Source organism: Nipponia nippon, unplaced genomic scaffold (genome assembly GCF_047370975.1).
Source record: "Nipponia nippon isolate SJK-2023a ecotype South Korea unplaced genomic scaffold, ASM4737097v1 scaffold_7, whole genome shotgun sequence".
In the NCBI taxonomy this organism is placed as follows: domain Eukaryota; kingdom Metazoa; phylum Chordata; class Aves; order Pelecaniformes; family Threskiornithidae; genus Nipponia; species Nipponia nippon.
Genome location: NW_028262391.1, coordinates 42,020,238 through 42,038,326, shown reverse-complemented (window position 1 = coordinate 42,038,326; position 18,089 = coordinate 42,020,238). Strand labels below are relative to the sequence as shown.

The 18,089-nt window shown below is 37.0% G+C and overlaps 1 protein-coding gene across 8 annotated transcripts in view; it reads left to right on the top strand.

Annotated features, from left to right (window-relative positions):
* The window catches only part of ANKRD27 (ankyrin repeat domain 27), a 60,768-nt gene that overhangs the window by 28,070 nt on the left and 14,609 nt on the right, over window positions 1-18,089 (top strand). For all 8 annotated transcript variants that reach the window (XR_015700303.1, XM_087738623.1, XM_087738622.1 and 5 more), the window contains 11 exons: window positions 824-902; window positions 1,783-1,915; window positions 6,967-7,056; window positions 7,882-8,009; window positions 8,468-8,550; window positions 9,331-9,446; window positions 10,241-10,333; window positions 10,708-10,905; window positions 11,225-11,284; window positions 11,410-11,529; window positions 15,197-15,241. Coding sequence is in view for 7 of the 8 variants with exons in the window: in XM_087738623.1 (XP_087594749.1) it covers window positions 824-902; window positions 1,783-1,915; window positions 6,967-7,056; window positions 7,882-8,009; window positions 8,468-8,550; window positions 9,331-9,446; window positions 10,241-10,333; window positions 10,708-10,905; window positions 11,225-11,284; window positions 11,410-11,529; window positions 15,197-15,241 (1,145 nt within the window). In the remaining variant the exon portion in view is untranslated. The remainder of the gene's footprint in view (window positions 1-823; window positions 903-1,782; window positions 1,916-6,966; window positions 7,057-7,881; window positions 8,010-8,467; window positions 8,551-9,330; window positions 9,447-10,240; window positions 10,334-10,707; window positions 10,906-11,224; window positions 11,285-11,409; window positions 11,530-15,196; window positions 15,242-18,089) is intronic.

Genomic DNA, 18,089 nt, shown 5'->3' with positions numbered 1-18,089 from the left:
GCTGTGCAGGTCTCTAAACAAAGCAAAATGGAGGCAAGATAGACACTTCAGCATTGTTTCTAATGGGGTGAGGTGGTGGTACTTGGTTAGCTTATATATGTTTTAGCTAGAGCATGTGAGAAGCTTGCATGTGCTAGGACACTTTCTCATGCAGAAGAATTGAGAGTGATCCATTTTAAACACTGAGGATCACTGCTAGATCATTCTTCTCTATTGGTCCATGCTCCTTCATAATTTTGAAATTGGTACTTTTGAGATGTGTATTTTGCAAAATGTGGTGTGCATGGTGGACAAACAAACCTATATGCTGCATTCAAAGTGCTACCATGGATTACAGAAATGATTCTGTGGTAGGAAAGCATGGGCCTCTTAACCTGGTGTTTATTTTATCTAGCCTGGAGAGAGAAGATACTTCCACTAAGCAAATGGAGTAGTACAGTGAACTTATGCTTTCCCTACTTCATCTCTTCCTTTCTTCAGGAAGACTCCTGGGTTATGGAAAAGTGTATCAACTTAGAGGGTAGTTTTTGCCCTGAAGAATTTCAGAAGTCTTGAGCTAGTGGTCTGGCCCTTTCTGTACAGGAAGGGAGGGGATGCTAGGAAAATATTTAAATTTGTATAGTACAAACTGTGTGTGTTTGGCTCCTGGCAGCCTATTTTAGAGGGAGATTGAGAACATTGGAAGGGCTCCTTTTGGTCACTCAATGTATTCTCTACTAGTAAGAGCTGGCCCTTAGTCTTACGAGGCAGAACTCCATTTATAGGTATTGCTCTTGATTTGAACCATGACATGACTAACATCAGATGTAAATTCTCTTTTTAGTTAACATGGAAACCATGTGTGCAGATGATCTTCTCTCTGTTTTGCTGTATTTACTTGTAAAAACAGAAATCCCAAACTGGTATGTAAATATATTTTGGCTATACAGAGCTCCATCATATCATCTTACATGTATGTAATGCTGCTGTAGGGGAAAATGTTTCTGAACATGCAGTAATAACTTACTGAAAGTGTAAGAGGGGCTGATGTAATGCAGAAAACTATTTAGTAGGACAAACAGTAGAGATGTATTACAGGTGTGACCGAGTTAAGGACCTGTCAGAAATTCAAGTGCTGTGTCTTTTCTGTTTTGATTCTCAACCTAGAAAAAAGTTGTAATGGAAGGCCATCTCTATACCAAATTTGCATGTCAATACAGACTTCACAGACCGGTCCTTCCTCATCTGTGTTTGGAGCTGTGAAACCTTCATGCAGCTTTGAGATGTTTGACACATTTCATATAGAGAAACTAGATTTGAATGCTTAATTGCTTGCTGTGAGCCTATACCATTGTGTTTCTCTCCCCACTCTCAGTAAAATATTTAAACCTTCTACCTGTACCTGAACTGAATTTTAGCGTTGGTGTATCCTGTATCTTAGAGATTAGCATTTTTCCTTTAAGCAGCAGTGTAAAGTGACAGCTACATATTATGGTGCTTGAAACATTAACATGTTTGAAATGTGTGAAACAATATTCTGCTGCTGTCCTTATGCTGTCCTTCCTATTCCTTGTATCCAATTAATAACTTTTCATTGAATAGTTAAGAGATAAGTAGAGTTCTGATCCATCTACAGAGCTCAGAACAGCCATAGTATTGCTAGCCTAACAATCCTACTAGAAGCTTTTTCTTAACCCACACCTATGTCTGCCTGGATTGCCTAAGATGGGTTGTAGTATTAAGATGTGTCATGCTAGTGTTCTCTTATTTTTGGTGGTTCATGGTTTTAACTTTTTATTTCAGGATGGCCAACTTGAGTTACATAAAGAACTTCAGGCTTTGCAGTTCAGTGAAGGATGAATTGGGATACTGTCTAACCTCAATTGAAGCTGCAATAGAATATATACGACAAGGCAACCTCTCTGACAGATCAACAGTAAGCTACTCTTAAAGTCTGACAAATGTGTATTTGATAAGCTTGTAGGACTGTACCACTGTGGGAGTAAATTCAGTCAGGTGATACAAACAGTTAATATAAGAGTTCCTTTTTTGCACTGAAAGAAAAGATTTGAGGTAACTATACCTGAAGAAAAAGCTGAAATGATCTAAATTATTACAATGAAGTTCTAATCATGTAGCAATGCTTGTTGCTCATTGTATACTCCTTGAGGAAGTAGTTAAATGTCAAGTCTGCCTCTTCATATGATTAGAGGAAAAATGGCAGCACTATTTTCAACAGCTGAGTCTTCAGTAAGTTTAATATCTCCTGTTTGTACTATTTCTATCATGGTTGTGAAAGCAATGCAGTACTTGAGAGTAGGCGTAGCTTACAGATTTTTCTTTAATTTTAAAAAGCTTAGCTATGCTAGCAGAATGAAGATTGCAGTGTAACTTAGAATTATTCAGTAAATCTTCATACTCTAAAAATTCAATGTGTTTGCAGTGCAGATTACTATGTTACACCAAGTTGATAGTTTAATGGGAGTGCAGGACTATGATAAGGTGGTGTTTGAAGGTCAAATTTTGCTCTCAGATCTCTAACCTAGCAGGGGCAGGAAGTTTGTGGATGCATGAGTTCTTTCCTACTGGGCAACCAGACCTTCTGTCAATCAGGTCAAATCCGTGCAGGCCAGTCAAGGATGATATTGATGTGACTTTAGAAACTTCTATGATTTAAGAACTTTGTAGCTTATTTAGTAAAGGAATCCAGTCTTACTGCTTCTGTAAAACTTTCTACTGTTGCAAAATTAGGTTTTCCTGATCTGATGCAGAAATCAAAAGGAGTGAACTTGGAACCAGAGTGAATTCAACGTGTCTCAGTCTGCCCAACTGCAAAGCACTGGAATATAATGCAGGGGCCAGAATAATGGCTCAGTGTGCAGGGCTTGGGATGGGACAACCTGGGGCACAATCTTAAATAAGAAGCACTTAAAGTAACATTTTAGCCCTTTGTTATTTTTGGTTTTGTTCTTTTCTGGGATCTTTCCATGAACCTGTCATGCATAGGTTTGTTTTGTACACTCAAAAAAAAAAAAAAAGCACTCTTTCATTTTGTGTAAAGAGACTGGTTTTTCTTGTCTGTAATGCTGCATGGAATTATGTTTAAAAAAAAATAAAAATAAAAATGTTAGTTTAAAAGGAAAACAGCCTGCCAAACAACTTTGCTTCTTGCAGTCACTTGGCTATCACTAATAATCAATATACAAATAGCAATGCTGGTGGTCTGGATGGAGAACTGGAACCAAACTAGAATTGTCTTCCACGACAATGCCGGCAAGCTGAAAAAAATATACTGCTCTTAAATTTCTAGAATAAAAACCTGTTTCCTGTTAAATGCCTGGTCCTATCCCTCCTTATATAGCTAAGGATAGCAGGTTTTTATAATCACTTCAAGGGCAATCCCAGTGTAACTTAAGTGCCACTGCCATTAAGAGACTATATTTCTTTGGGAGGCTGGAAAGATGAACTGCATCTGTGAGAAGGCTAAATGAGGGCAGTCTCATACTGCTTATGTTAGTGTCTGCACAAGTATAAGAGCAAGCAATTAGTGTTTTCTGTCCAAACTGCAGCTGGATCAGCTCCAGACCTAGAGTGCTAGCCTCTAACTTTCTCACTTCAGTGTGCGTACGCTGAGGGTGCAACAGTGTGTATTTCTTCTACATTGCCTTTCATAGGAGTCAACAGGGCTTGAAGGCAGCACCCTGAGATGAGATGGAAACCAGCAGAACCTTGAAGACAAGGAAATAGGTGACCCCCTGCCCTCTAGCACAGCTGAAAAGGAAAGAGCTAGACCACCCTTTTCTTTAGGGTAGGGGAGAAGAAAGTGGCACACAATGAAGAAGAAACTAGGTAGTAGCTGCTTGAGAGGAATTGAAAAAGGGTAGTGAGGAGGTGGAGGAATATGGTAGGAACTTCTGATAGCATTGCTCTCCCTTCATGAGTTTGTCAGTTGAGATATTTCCTTTATTCTCTGGTAAAGGAGATCAACTTTCTGTTTAAAGCAGCAGCAGCTGTCATGTTGATGCCACATGGTTTCCTTTTCCAGATTGTGCTGGAAGGGGTTGTGGGATTTAAGTGAGCAGGAATGTTGTTGTGTCCTGGGGGTTCATTACAGCCCTTCATGTGGCTACACTTAATTTTATAGCTGGCTTCAGATGGAGCTCCTGGCAGCTGAGTAATGCTGTTGTCCAATCCCTAATGAAGCTAACTACATAAAGAAAACTCAGCAGGGAACTAATGTACCCTGTGGGATAATGGGCATATTATCACCCTCCTGTCAGTAAGAAAATTGCACTTAGGAGACACCTGCCAAATCCCTTCACCCAAGGTCGTGCAAGTCTGGGAGGTTGTCAGGAATTAGAGGAGCATGGAAGATTCCATTTTATTTTCTGGGAGTTGTCAACCTTATTTAATTAGAGTTCCAGTTAATAAATATTGGACTTTAGTTATGTTCCTATGCACAGCTAAGACCATCTAGTTCAGAGGGTTGAAGTAAGGTATATGGGGGGAGTTAGAGCCAGCCACTAGGGAATAGGCAGCATTTTGGTTCCTGTATGGAAAGAGCTGTAGGTGGCAGTGAAGTTGGCATAGAGGAAATGTAGGTGAGAAACGCCAGGAAAGGAAGACTTGAACACAAGCTGAGGCTAATAAAGTGTTTGGGGGTGAGGGAGAGTGGAGATAATTTCCCCATGTCATCAGCTGTAATCTGTGAAAGTCACCTTGGATAGGTCATTATACAGGTAGACCCTCACAGGTAAAAATATTTCATTAGTATAGAGAGTAGTGTTAGATAAAAAGGTCATTAACGTTTGGATGTGTATTTTCTAGACTATAGATTTAAAATACCTGGGACTCCTACTCAAAGCAATCTTTTTTTTTTTTTTTCTCCTTTAAATTCCTGGAGTGCAAGTAAAGCTGACCCAAGCTTGCTTAATACTTCAACAACTACCTGATTCTTCTGCCATTCCGTATTTCACCTTTGAAGACGTGTATTTTTACCTGGGATGGACTCTTTTCTGATTTATGTAATAAATAAGATAATACCCCTACCTAAGGATTGCTGTCTCAAGTGACTCGTCAAAATAATTATTCCACTTGGGGAACACTTACTGTAAAACACATTATGGAAGGAACAGTACTAAAACTAGAGTAGGTTTTGCTAGTGGTTACTTGGATTCTCTGCAGTGAAAGCATAAAGCTGTCTGTGAGCATTCATATTAGAAATTCTGATTAGACTTCAGAAACTTGTATCAGCAGTAAAGCTTTAACATTTTTTTTCTAGTTAATAAAATTTTTGATCAAATATTTAGGGAAGTTATTCCTGATCACACTGAAGAATCTACCCAAGGAGATGAGTGTTATGTGCCTTGTAATTCTGAAAACATATGCTTGAGTATCTTTAGCTAAAGTACCTAGGCTTGGAAAGATTGGTGAATATTTGTCATCTTCACATATCTAAATACAGACAACTTACTGTGAAGTACAGATCTGAACTTTATCTCTAGACTTTACAAACATGTTTTTATCTATATTATTTGCTATACAATGGAGGTTTTTTTAGACAGCCTTATGAGAGGCATCTGTGTTAATTTGAAACTTGAGTGATCAAATTTCTAGAAAATCTGAACTCTATTTTTGGTGTTCAGGTAATCTTGTTTATTTGCAGTTCACTAGTTTCTTAAACTTCATGCTGACTTACTAATGTTAAGAGTCAGACTTTTTTTACTCATATCTGGTCTTTACAGACTTCTGGCAGAAGCTATAGTTGGGATCCTAAACCATCAAAGTTTATCTGATACATGGGGGTCTATCTTAAATGCAGTGGTCTTCAGTTTGATGGATGCTGGGAATCTTTCCGTTTCTCAGGAGATAGTCATTATCCAAAAATAACATTCAAAGAAATGATATTCACTGGCAGCCATGAGCAGTGGTTGATTGGAATCAACTATGTGCAAGTCTACTTTTTCTAAGAAAGTGTTTTCTCTAGAGTGTTGTTTTATTTCATGTGAGGTTCAATGTTGCTATTTCAAAATCTGACTCTACTTAAGAATTTTCACCTGGTTTTGGAAGCATATATATTCTTTAGTGCATCCTGAAGCGTATCTTCAGATTTCTCAGAAAATGGGAAGTATGGATGTGAGAGTCGCACTACACGTCTGCTTAGCTCAATCTCCAATTTTCAAGTGGCTGGTAGGAAACACTATATGAATGAGTCTGCTACAGAGCAATGCTTCACCTGGTACAATCTTTCATTTTCCAGCAAGTAGCAGAGAGTTCAGCAGAGTCTTTGAGTCAGGGTTGTATCTAGGTCTTTTTTTTTAATAGCTACCAGTAGACATGTCTGTCTTGAATTTGTCTAATGCCTTTTTGAGTCCATTTATGCTTCTGATTTTTGCAGTATCTTATGGCAATGAGTTCTACAATAAGAGAACATTTTTTCTTCTCTCTCTTCTCCCCACTCCCTCTCCAGACCATGTGTGATGATTTTGTTGGGCATCTCAGTTCTTATATTTTGAGGAACAGCGATATTCATTCTTTGCATGTTTTCTTTGGACTTTTTGTGATTTTTATAGACCACTGTAGCACAGTCAAATCTTTTCCAGAGTGAAGAATCCTAATTTCTCCCTGTAAGAAAGCAGCATTGCGCCTCTTACAGTTCTTGATGTCTTTTTTACGTCTTTTCTAGTTTTGCTGTGTTCTTTTTAGATGGTACAACCATAATTTCATCAATGCTCAGTTAGGTCATGGAGAATTACAGTAAAGGAATATTCTGGTGAGCATCTAGTTATTATTTCTTTGAACAGCAGGTGTGTGGTCTTTTAAGTCTTGGAATCCTAAATGTGAAACTGATTTAGGTTTTACATGCATCTGATAATTCGTAAGTGGTAAATACAGTGTTTAATATTTTTAAAAGTTAATTCTACTGTTAAGGTACTTTACTTTTGCCTCTAAATGAGTATATAGATAATCTGTATATTTTATTTTCAGGAATCTGAGAGACTGTGTGACAGGCTGCTTTTAAGACAAAGGATGAACTTGTCCCAGATGTCTGATACTCCGATAGACTACTTATTTAAGGTTCATAACTTTTATGGCAGAATATGTATGTACTTACGTATTGCACGTTTATATCCCTTCCTTTCTGCGATTTTCTGAAATGTAATGCAGTGTTAATTACGTTAGTATTGTAAAATGTGTTTTAGTAGATGCTAGAAGTGTGCTTTGAATCTAGTGCATTTCTGTGCCAAAACGTTACCAAGTTAATATAATCTTATGAATTTCAGCACATGTCGTAAGAAATATGGAAGCAAACGAGGATGAAATTCTACTGCTGTTGGTATTGATTGGCCCATTTAATGCACGGATGTGATATTATTATCTGGTTGTCTCTCACAGCTTTTAGTGCTTGAAATTGAAAGAGTTTTCTGAAATAATTTAAATGTGGTCACCTGACAGCTACTTCATATTATTTGTTAATCTCATATTGTCATTCTAAAAGAATTTTGCCTATACAAGGACACAAAGTAGAGCTTCTAATTATATGGGTTCACAGCTTATGGCTAGAGAATTAGTAATTTTATAGAAATGTTTTTGCACAGAGGGAACTCAATTTCGTGACTGAGCGTAAAGAGAACAATAGGAATTGTTTTAATTTTTTATAGAAAGTGAAGTAAGCCAAGAACAGACTCTCTTTAATACTAAATGCCCATTAGGGGGTTTTGTGCAGTGACATTGTTCATTTCTGCTTTCTAATGCTTGAATACGTGTCTTTTATAATCGTTTTCTTTCGTTTTGTGCTTCAGTAAATTGCTCCTATTTTTTGTGTGATTTTTTTTTTTTTCCCTTAAAAGGAGGCTTTTTATGTTGATTCCTCATTCTCTTTCTTCTCTTGGCTTTTTGTAGCATATTGCTTCAGGTAATCAGGAGGAAGTGGAGCGATTACTAAGTCAAGGTGACAGTGATAAGGATACTGTACAGAAAATGTGTCATCCGCTCTGTTACTGTGACAAATGTGAGAAGCTAGTTTCTGGGTAAGCACTTTTCATCTCCACAAATACACAAAAAGCTATGTAAAAGTCTTCATCTAAGATTTACTTTAGAAAGTATGCTGCTTTTGATTATAGAGGAAGTTGGTAGCACTTCAGCAGGTAGTAGAGAGCATAAGTTTGTGTAGTTTGAAAAAGCAGAAGAAATTTTAGGAGAATACCGAATGCCTTGGAACCAGCCAATTTTGTGATGGAGGCAGTATAGGCTTTGATAAACGTGGTGTGAAATGTTTCTTCTCTTGAACCTAATTTACACATCTTGGACAAAACAACATCTCTTAACGAAACGTAAAACTCTGTATAGAATTTGTCAGTGTGAAAGGATAAAGGATAAAAAGTTCCAAAATCAGTTTTTTGTCGGCCTTGCCAAGTTTTCTCTTTCTCTCCTCCTTAGCACTGCTGTATAGGTAACTCAGCTGCTTTTAAACCATTGTGTTTTAAAGGAAACTGAATGATCCTTCCATTATCACTCCATTTTCCCGAGATGACCGGGGATATACACCGCTTCATATAGCTGCCATTTGTGGTGAGTATTGTTGGTTTTCTTCACTAGTGTTTTCTACTCCTTATGTTCCTTATCTTTGTTAGCATGTTTTCCAACTTTGCGTTAGAGTGAATTTTGCATTAAATTGTTTTCTGCTTATTTGCTATGGAACCTGGTATCTTGGCACAGGCTGAAGTTATTGTATATTCTTTTAAGCTCAGTTTCTTACGGCTAAGTTATTGTTTGTTTGCTGCTGTTTACTTTTACTTTTGCCTTAGTGGTTACTACAGTAGTTATTTCTTCAGCTGTGAAAAAAGTAAAAATGTGTCATCAGAAACCAGTCTTGTTTTAAAGAACTGGTAGACTGAGAAATTAATTTTTTCTCTCTCCTGCAGCTGGCTATGCATGGTAGCTCTGTACCATCTCCTGTCTTGCAATGTTCATTATGCTATTGATCTCACATTTATTAGAGGATGTATTAATTTTCTTAGTGAGGTTTTTTTTTATAAATAATTACCTTTTTTAATATTATCTTGAATCCCACTAGAGTGCTTTGTGTAACATGGCTTTATTTTCTATTCTTTTCTTACTCATAAGTTACAAGCATAGCTTGCTTTTAGCTGAAGGTTCTTTTATGGTGCTTTGACCTTTGAGTAATCTGCAACAAAAAAAGCAAATATCAAGGAAATGAATATACAGTATGTAGACACATAGTATGCAGAAATGCAGGGTTATCTTTGTTTATAGTTTATGTTTGAATTTGAAAAGTAGCAATCTTCTTGTACAAAATTTCTTTATTTTAACATCTGCATATTTTTCAAGGGCAAACATCATTAGTGGATTTACTAGTAGCCAAAGGAGCCGTTGTCAATGCTACAGATTACCATGGTTCAACTCCACTTCACCTTGCCTGTCAGAAGGGGTATCAAAATGTTACAGTAAGCACCAAAAGGCTTAATTAGAAATAAAAAGGAATGCTTAACCTAAATAATAAATATATGACTCTTACTAAGCTGTTCTACTGTTACTGTCATTTAGGCCTTCTGAGAAGCTTTTACCAGAACTGTGTATGCTGTCAGAATTGAGGATCTGTTATCATTGTAGTTTGCATGATACTTCATTTTTTTCCTATACTTGCAAGGTTTTCAACCATTTGTAATAACCAAGCAATTGACAGCTATGCATGCCTGATAATTCATCCATTTTACTAATACAAATCTCTAATACATAGTACAAATGGAGAGCCTGTTAACATCTCTGCTCTTGATTAAGACAGAAGCAGCATTGCAGTCATTGGAATGAATTAAATGACTTCACATTGTGTTTAGGATAGACTGTGTAACTACATTAATTATTGTGTACTTGAATTTTATATATGTGAGATTCTTCAGTTAGCGTTGTTGAAATTAAGCTGTGTCTTTACTTACATAGGCACTTAAAATATAGGATAAATTATCATGTAGTATATGTATTGCAGTGTTTGCTGCAGTAGATAATTCATTTTTTCAATGACAGCTCTGAATATGTAAAAAGCAGCTTTTATTTGGTTCTTAGGGTAGAGCAAAAACAGTACTGTAATGCCAAGAGGGTAGTGTCTGAAACAGGAGAGACATAGCTAGTTTTTCCTGAAGTGCTTCATCATGCTAGAAACCTAAAGGAATCTACAGAGCAAAAATTGTTTGTCCATTAATTTTTTAGTTAGTTAAATGTCTACTTTTATTTCTCTTTTAAGCTTCTCTTATTGCACTATAAGGCAAGTACTGATATTCAGGACAATAATGGAAATACTCCACTTCATTTAGCCTGCACTTATGGTCATGAGGATGTAAGTAATTGTTTTGTAACAAACTAAATTGACATTCTGATGGAATGGAATTAAACTGTGATGTGAATTTGCGCTAAACTTACATATTTTTAAAAGTAATTAAAAAAGATTTGGAAGCTAACTCTTTTAACGGTGTAAATTAGGACTTTATTCGGTACTTCATAGCAATTTTTATTATGCATTCTCATTAAAGATAGTAGTATTGTGCAAATTTAGTTATTTAACTCCTTGTTTAATGATACTGAACCATAAAAGCCTACCCTTTAGGCAATACATTATATAAGCAGCAATGAAAAAAGTCTTTTTAGGATTGCACGTTATGTGAATTGAGAGACAATACTATAATTTATTGATAGCTTTCCTTTTCTTTCCAGTGCGTCAAAGCTTTAGTCTACTATGATGTGCATTCCTGTAGACTAGATATTGGTAATGAAAAGGGAGATACTCCTCTCCATATAGCTGCTCGTTGGGGCTATCAAGGGATCATAGAAGTGCTTTTGCAAAATGGGGCAAATCCAGAAATTCAAAACCGGATGAAAGAGACTTCCCTACAGTGTGCATTAAATTCCAAGGTATTCCTCTTTATCTTCTAGCTTGATTTCTTTCTGATGCAGTTCCACGGAGGTGTAGATGCTTACCAGCTAATAGGATTTTGTGGTCTGGTACTATTAAACAGAAAATGTATGTTTGCCTTTTAGGAAGAAGGGTCACATTTTAAATCTAATAGCATGAATACAGTCTGTGGTATAGAGCATAAACTTGTAAATGGGTACTTTTAATCTGCTCAGTCATAATCTGTTACTAATATTAGGTTGCTGGCTAATTTGTGTTTCAGTCAGTAGATTCCTCTTTAAGTGGAGTTACATTGGTTCTTTTAATATTTTTATGCAGATTTTGTCATTGATGGAATTAAACTGTCTAACATTTGAAAGAGGACAGAGTGCTTCTGAGGTAACAACCAATGCAAGTTGCTAAACTTTTTTTTGCCTATGTTTAACCTGGTTAATCTGATGTGTAACTTTTTCTGTTTGTTTTTTGTTTTGGTTTGTTTTTTTTTTTTCCTTTCCAACTTTAAGTCACCGCTTAGGTCTCCTCAGCGCTCAACAGAAACTTTCAGCAGGGGATCATCTGTCTCAAGCTTGTCATCAGCGTCAACTGACATAAGGCAAGAAGAAGTAAAAAATAGTTACAAAGAGGTAAGACTGAGGTATAAGTTTTGTCAATAAGCAAAGTGAAGGAAGCTAGAGGAGTGATGTTTTGCAACACTGTTTTAAACTGCTTCTTCAGGAAGTGTGCTGTCTGGTTTGGAAAATTACATGCTGCTATCCTCAGGTGCTTGTCATCTCAGTATCTAAGCACTTATTCTTGTATGGTATCAACTGCTCTGCTGGTTATTTCTGGGAAAAAATTGAAAGCGTATTTGGAATAGTTGTTCAGATTTACTGCAGTTAACTACATAATTTGAGAATTTGTTGAGGTTTAGAAAATTATAAGTGTCCCAAGGACCTTGCTGTCCTGTCCAGGAATTAAATGCCATTGTTAGCTTACAAAATCTGTTAGGAAAAAGAGACTAGTACAGGCATGCTGGCAAATAACTTAACTAACTAGAATGTTAAGATAAGCTTTCAAAATAGGCGTAGGAAATCAATTTTGTAACATAAAGAAGTACACATTATGTAATAAATATCTTGCACATATGCGTTTGCTGATTTTGGTCTGTCCACACCAACCAAGATGCTGTCCTCTGAATTTTTTCATGTGGGACCTCAGATCCATACTTTCCATTTATTCCCTGCTACGACTGTCATATCACCACTCCTTCTGATGCTTCTCTCTTTATTTTTTTTCCCAGTCCTCCTGTTCCATTTTTTTCCAAATTGACCTCCTTAATATTTTTGTTTCTCTCCATATCATCTCTACATTCAAATTCTTCCTTTTCCTGCTATTAAAAGGTTCTTCTCTTGCCAAAAGTTTCTGTTTTCTAAAAATGGTCAAGAAACTCAAAGATGTAAAGTTTGACTGGACAATATTACTTCACACTTCATTATCAGTTACTCTATGAGAGCCTCAATGTAGGAGTGTACCTCCCTGTTTGTACAGAGTCAAGCACTCTAAATAAGGTCTAATGTACGTAGAAGTTCACCTCATAGATTGAGGATTTGTTTTTCCTTAAAGGAACAAATTTATCACACGCAAGAGCTAAGACTGTAGTTCAAACCAGGGAAGAAGATTACAAGCAGCTTACACCTTAGATTCTTGGGGTTAATGACCTCCTCCTGTAATCCAGCTTTAGCTCATTTCTCTTTGCCAAGTTTCGCATGGGCTCTTATTCTTCCTAAGCAAAGAGGCAGGGGCCTAATCTTGAGAGAGCTCCATGAAGGGAACGCCAGTGGAAGTAATGGGAAGCTGATAAGGCCAGTTTTCCAGACTTTAAGGCTTAGACCATGGATTAAGGGGATGCAGTTAGACCTTTATTAATCAATACTGCTGGTGAATTAAACTCTTCGCTTAAATGAGCCAGTCATGGTGTATGTCTTGTATGTGGCTTGTTTACAACTTACAAAAGAGAGAGTAAAAGAGACAGGTATGTAAATTTGGAACTTCCTCTGTTGGAATTAATAAATCCTTGCACAATTTCTGTTCAGCAACAGAAAAACTGACCATGCGAGTGAATTGCAGTAGATTTGTTTCACCTATTTTTACATTTAAAGGAAGGCATTTCTGTTCTATGGAGGAGAGAGAAAGCAAACTGAAAAGATGGGGAAATGCATGTAGTAGACATTTTGCCCTAAGTACTCTTAATAAATTATCTATAAGTTGCATAACAGATGTTATATGCTTCTCCACTGCTAGGGCCTGCGGCAGTTTTTAGAACGGTAAGGAAGTTGTTATTTTTGGAAAGAAATTATCAGAGCTTGTGGGTCACTTGCTATTACTGTTAGGTGTCTTGTATGTGCTAAGACTGGCTCCTGAAAATCATCAAGATCTTTACATTCTCCAGTGACATTTTGCTATATGATTACGGGAAATTTATGGGAGGTACAGATCTCCCTAGTATATATAGTCCATTTTAGATGTGTATGTGTAGAAACTGGGATTCAGCTCACCTAACTTCAGATGTCTGAAAGACAATTGTCTTAACTTTAGACATCTATTTTCCCTCCTTAGTCAGTGGAGAGAAATCGGTACCTCCAGAGAGGAGTTAATCTCAGACATGCTTAGTTTGACCCAGGTTACACTCAAGCGTCGTTTGTTGGCTGCATTCTGTTCTGTATTTACCAGAGAGGGAGTTTAAATGACTGGCTTAGATTTAGACAGCTAACTTTTAGACATTCAAAGCTAGGCAAGACAAATCCTGCCTTGAGTGCCTAGTGCGTGACTTCAAGGAGCTTCACCTTGTATTGGAAGGGTAGTAATAAAATAAAATTTAGCAGCTTTCATAAAAAGAGATAAAAATGGATGGAGAGATTTAATCTAGCCTCTGATCTTTCACCTGTAGGTGTGTCCTGTTCTTCTGCTAAAGCCCCGAAGAAAGAGGTCAGACCAGTAAAACTCAACTTCCTTTTAGTCTCATTCTTCCTTGTTTGCTTTACCAAACACTGCTGTCACAGTCCGCAAGACAGTAATTTCTAGATAAAGATTGAAATGTGACTGTAGCTGTTACTCTATGACATCTTCAACTTGCAAGATGCTTCTTAATATTGAAACAGCTTTCTTTACACAGCAGCATCTTTGGTGATGATGGCACAGTGCTAGAATAATTTGTTATAATGCTGAAACAGACTTTCACAAAGCTTATTAAATGATTCTTCAGCAATCTGCAGAGGCCGGACAAGTTGCCTATTGATAGTACTAATGGACTCTCCCTGCCCTTTTACTGGCACCTATCCCATTTCTGTCAGGTTAGATCTCGACTCCTTCATGTGAGAGTAGAGAATCAGAGGAGAAGCGGGGAGACAAGTGCATCTCATTCTCCTGCTTTCACAAGCAATTGGAGGGATCGGGGGAATGGCATCGGTGCACTGCAGAGCACCTTCCATCTCTTCTTCCCCCCAGTTGCCTCTTTCCCCCCTGCAGAGCTCAGAAACAGGAGAATACCTACACCAAGCAGTCGTGCTCAGACATTAGCTGGCCTGAGCATACACATACTTAATTGGTCTAATGCTGGTCCCCTGGAATAACTCTCGGAGTTGAAGAGGCCTGGCTTTTGCTAATGCATGCCCTTTGATATTTATATCTTTTCAGATTTTAAGTGAGAAAACAAATTTCATACTTAGGATCAAGTTAGATTTGTAAATGTTTGGTTTTTAACATAGGAATAAACCAGTAATCAGCAGATGTGAAGCGAACAATTGGAAAGCATCTTTTTCGTCTTAAACTGTTGTTTTTCAAATAGCAGAATAAAACCTGCCATCCTTTGTGTCTCTGGTAGCATATAGTAGCTCAGCAAGAGTCCAAACAGTACTAGTGTTTATCAGGGTAGAAATTTGTCTTGAGTAGAGATATTTAATGTTAGGTTCACAACAGAAATGCATGGTCAGCTGCTGCTGAAGCAGCATAATAATGTGTATCAGCTTACATGGCTTTGTTTATGTGTGGACTACATATCCTCTATTTAGGTAAGTACTGTTTATCTTTAACTAAGCAAGTCAGAGATCATCAAATGGCCATAGGCCTTGCACAGCTTTTGTATTTCATAAAGGAAGAAGATTTTTCCTTTAAAACTTTATCAACAAATATGAAATGGGCCAGCAGTAATCCTACCACATGAGCTTAGGGGGGTTAGTAAAGGACACAGGATTTTCTGTGTACAGCTTAATAACAATACTAACAAAGCAAATAAATTGTTTTCTTCATGCATAGGTGGAAAAACTCCTAAGAGCAGTTGCTGATGGAGATCTGGAAATGGTGAGTCTTAGCATGGCTCTTGAATATTATTGAATTCCAATTTACCTCATTCAAATTGAGGAAGTTAGTTGTAAATAATATGAAGAATGCTTTGGGTAATACCTTCTTTCAGCAACAATTAATCAAATTCAACTCGTTTTCTGCAAAGAACATTCACTCCATATCCCCAAATTATTTTACCTACAGTGCTTTAAGGCCCATTATTTTGACATTTCCATGACCTCTTGCACTAAAGAAATTACTTTAAATTGACTAATTCCTTTGTGAAGGCCTGTCATTTAAAAACATATGCATAGTCACCTCTAGGACATGCAAAGAACTTGGGAAGAGCAACATTCAGGGCAGGCATGTTGAAAAGAAATATTGTGGGAAAGAGCTATTTATTTGCTTGCAGGTGCTCAAGCTGCACTGTCAAATGCTGCTGTTAGATGGGGAGCATGGTGCATTGCAGAACTGTAAAAAGATATGTATACTGAGGTCACAATATTGGATTGGATACGCAGTCAGCACAAAACAAAAAAAAAAGGCAAAATAGATGAGTTTTCAGGTAAACCTGATTTTTGACAGCAAATCCAATAGAAAGTGTTATTATTCCCAGCTGCTTGTTCCTGTGTCACAGAAGTACATCGTATCTTTTCCCATATGTGAACTGAGGCACGTGCTCGAGTAGCAGTGCGGTGCACCAGTTCTGGAAATTGAATGGTGGGATTTACAGTTTGCAGTTTTTTGACTTAGGAAGCATTCCAGTAATACAGTGTTTTTAAATCCACAAATGCTTTTTGATTCCTAAATTGCCAGGTTCTCTAATGCTTTGAATATTTTCTACTCTTTATTGTGTGTTTACTGCATGTAATAATTGTGCATAGGTACTATAAATGAAAACTTTTGTTTGTTGTGTTACCTTTCATACAGAGAGGAAATTTAGGTGACACCAGTCAGTACAGAGAAGTTATCTCCGGGGCATACAACTTTCCTGTGGTTTGGATTTCACTTCAAATAGATAGCTGATAGCTCTGATAATACCAGTTTCAGAGTTGATGTTCTGTAATTTGTGATACTTGCCACCTGTCTTGACATATTTTTTAGTTACTGTTGCCCTTTATTCCTGAAAATTTGAACAATAAGGTGCTTCCAATGTCATTCTACTGAAAAATTGAAGATGACACAGAAATCTTTAGAAGTTTTGTCTTTGGAAAGATGTATAAGATGGTTGAGTCCCCACCCCTGGAGGTACTTAAAAGACGGCTAGACGTGGTGCTTGAGGACATGGTTTAGGGGTGGACTTGGCAGTGTTAGGTTAATGGTTGGACTCGATGATCTTAAGGGTCTTTTCCAACCTTAACAATTCTATGATTCTATGATAAGGCTGTACATTTCTGAATTGTTTTGTAGTTCACAGAACAAAATCATGAACCCATGTGAGAATGCAGGGTTTCTCTGCTGGATACATGTTCTGAAAAATTTGTTTAGGTAATATGTACCAGGAGCTACAGATGCTAATGAAGCATCACACAGTTATAATAAAATAGGTAATCTGCATCACAAAATACATACCATGTTAATCTTGATTCGCTCATGTTTTATTCCAGTTGGAGGATAGAAACAAATTAATTTATCAACTGATAGAGGAAAGAACTGTTCAGTTGTTAAGTAAATATCATCATCCTAGTTTACAGTGTAACTTAATCTTAGTGATTATTTCCAGGTCATCCTTTAAGTAATTTCAAGAAGCAGCAATACATATAATGGTGATACTTACCATCTTCCCGGCAAGTAGTAAACATGAATGTATTACAATTAACTTTTCACGGACTTTGTGAAAATCTAAACTGCATCATGAAAATACTTAAGGAAAATTAAATATAGTGCTATAATTTGCTGGAAAATTAGTATCTAGCACTGCTTAGCAGATAGCAGCAATGAAAAGCATATAGAAATCTAATCTATGCATTCAGATGACAGAATCACCTTATTTTTTGTGCCTTTACTTTCCACATTATTCAAGTTCATGTAGAACTGTTCATTATAAAGAGAATTGTCCAATTGGATGGCAAAGGTTACAGCTTGCATATCTATTAAAAAACCACAGTTATTTAAAAACTCTTATCTTGTTCTCACAGCCTGAGGTCTGTCTCCATAGGAACAGAAGCAGCAGTAGGGTCATTAGTGCTGTTGTGGATTTCTGCTGTGACAGCCAATTGAGCTTTGCAAGAGGAGGCATTAAAAAAAGTGCTGTGAAACGGGAAGATTTTTATCAAAAATATTATGCTGTGATTGTTCAGAAAGCCAGAAAACAACCTTTGTCATCATCATAGCACCTGCAAACTTCAAAAGCAAGTATGCTTTAGATTGGAGATAATGATGTTAATCAATGACAGTTATTTCAATTAGCTGACTCAATGGCAACTAATTCTACATTTTGAAAATAAAATTTAGCCCACTTTGGTAAATTTTCTGTTGTCTGTATTGAGAAAGATATTTTGGGACAGTATGGAGGGAATATCTGTATAGAAAGGATTAAGCTTTATTCCCGAAATATATTTCAGAGTTATGCAGCAGCTTTTTTGGGGAGGTTCTCAAACTGTACTTTTTACGTGTTTAGTGATTGCTGAATTGGTAGAAAATTATTTTAGCTCCATTATTGGTGGAGGCTGTGAAGAGTTGTCTTAGCCCATTGTATACTGCTTGGAACAAAGCCTTTATATGGCTCTAAGTCAGTGAAGTATGGTGTGGAAGTAGTCGGTACTGCTTAACGTGAATTTTCGGTCTCTCATTCTTAGTGATTGGATTTGGTGGTCAGGTGTGTGCCATGGCTCCTTAGTGATGGATGAACCGTTCAGCTTTCAAC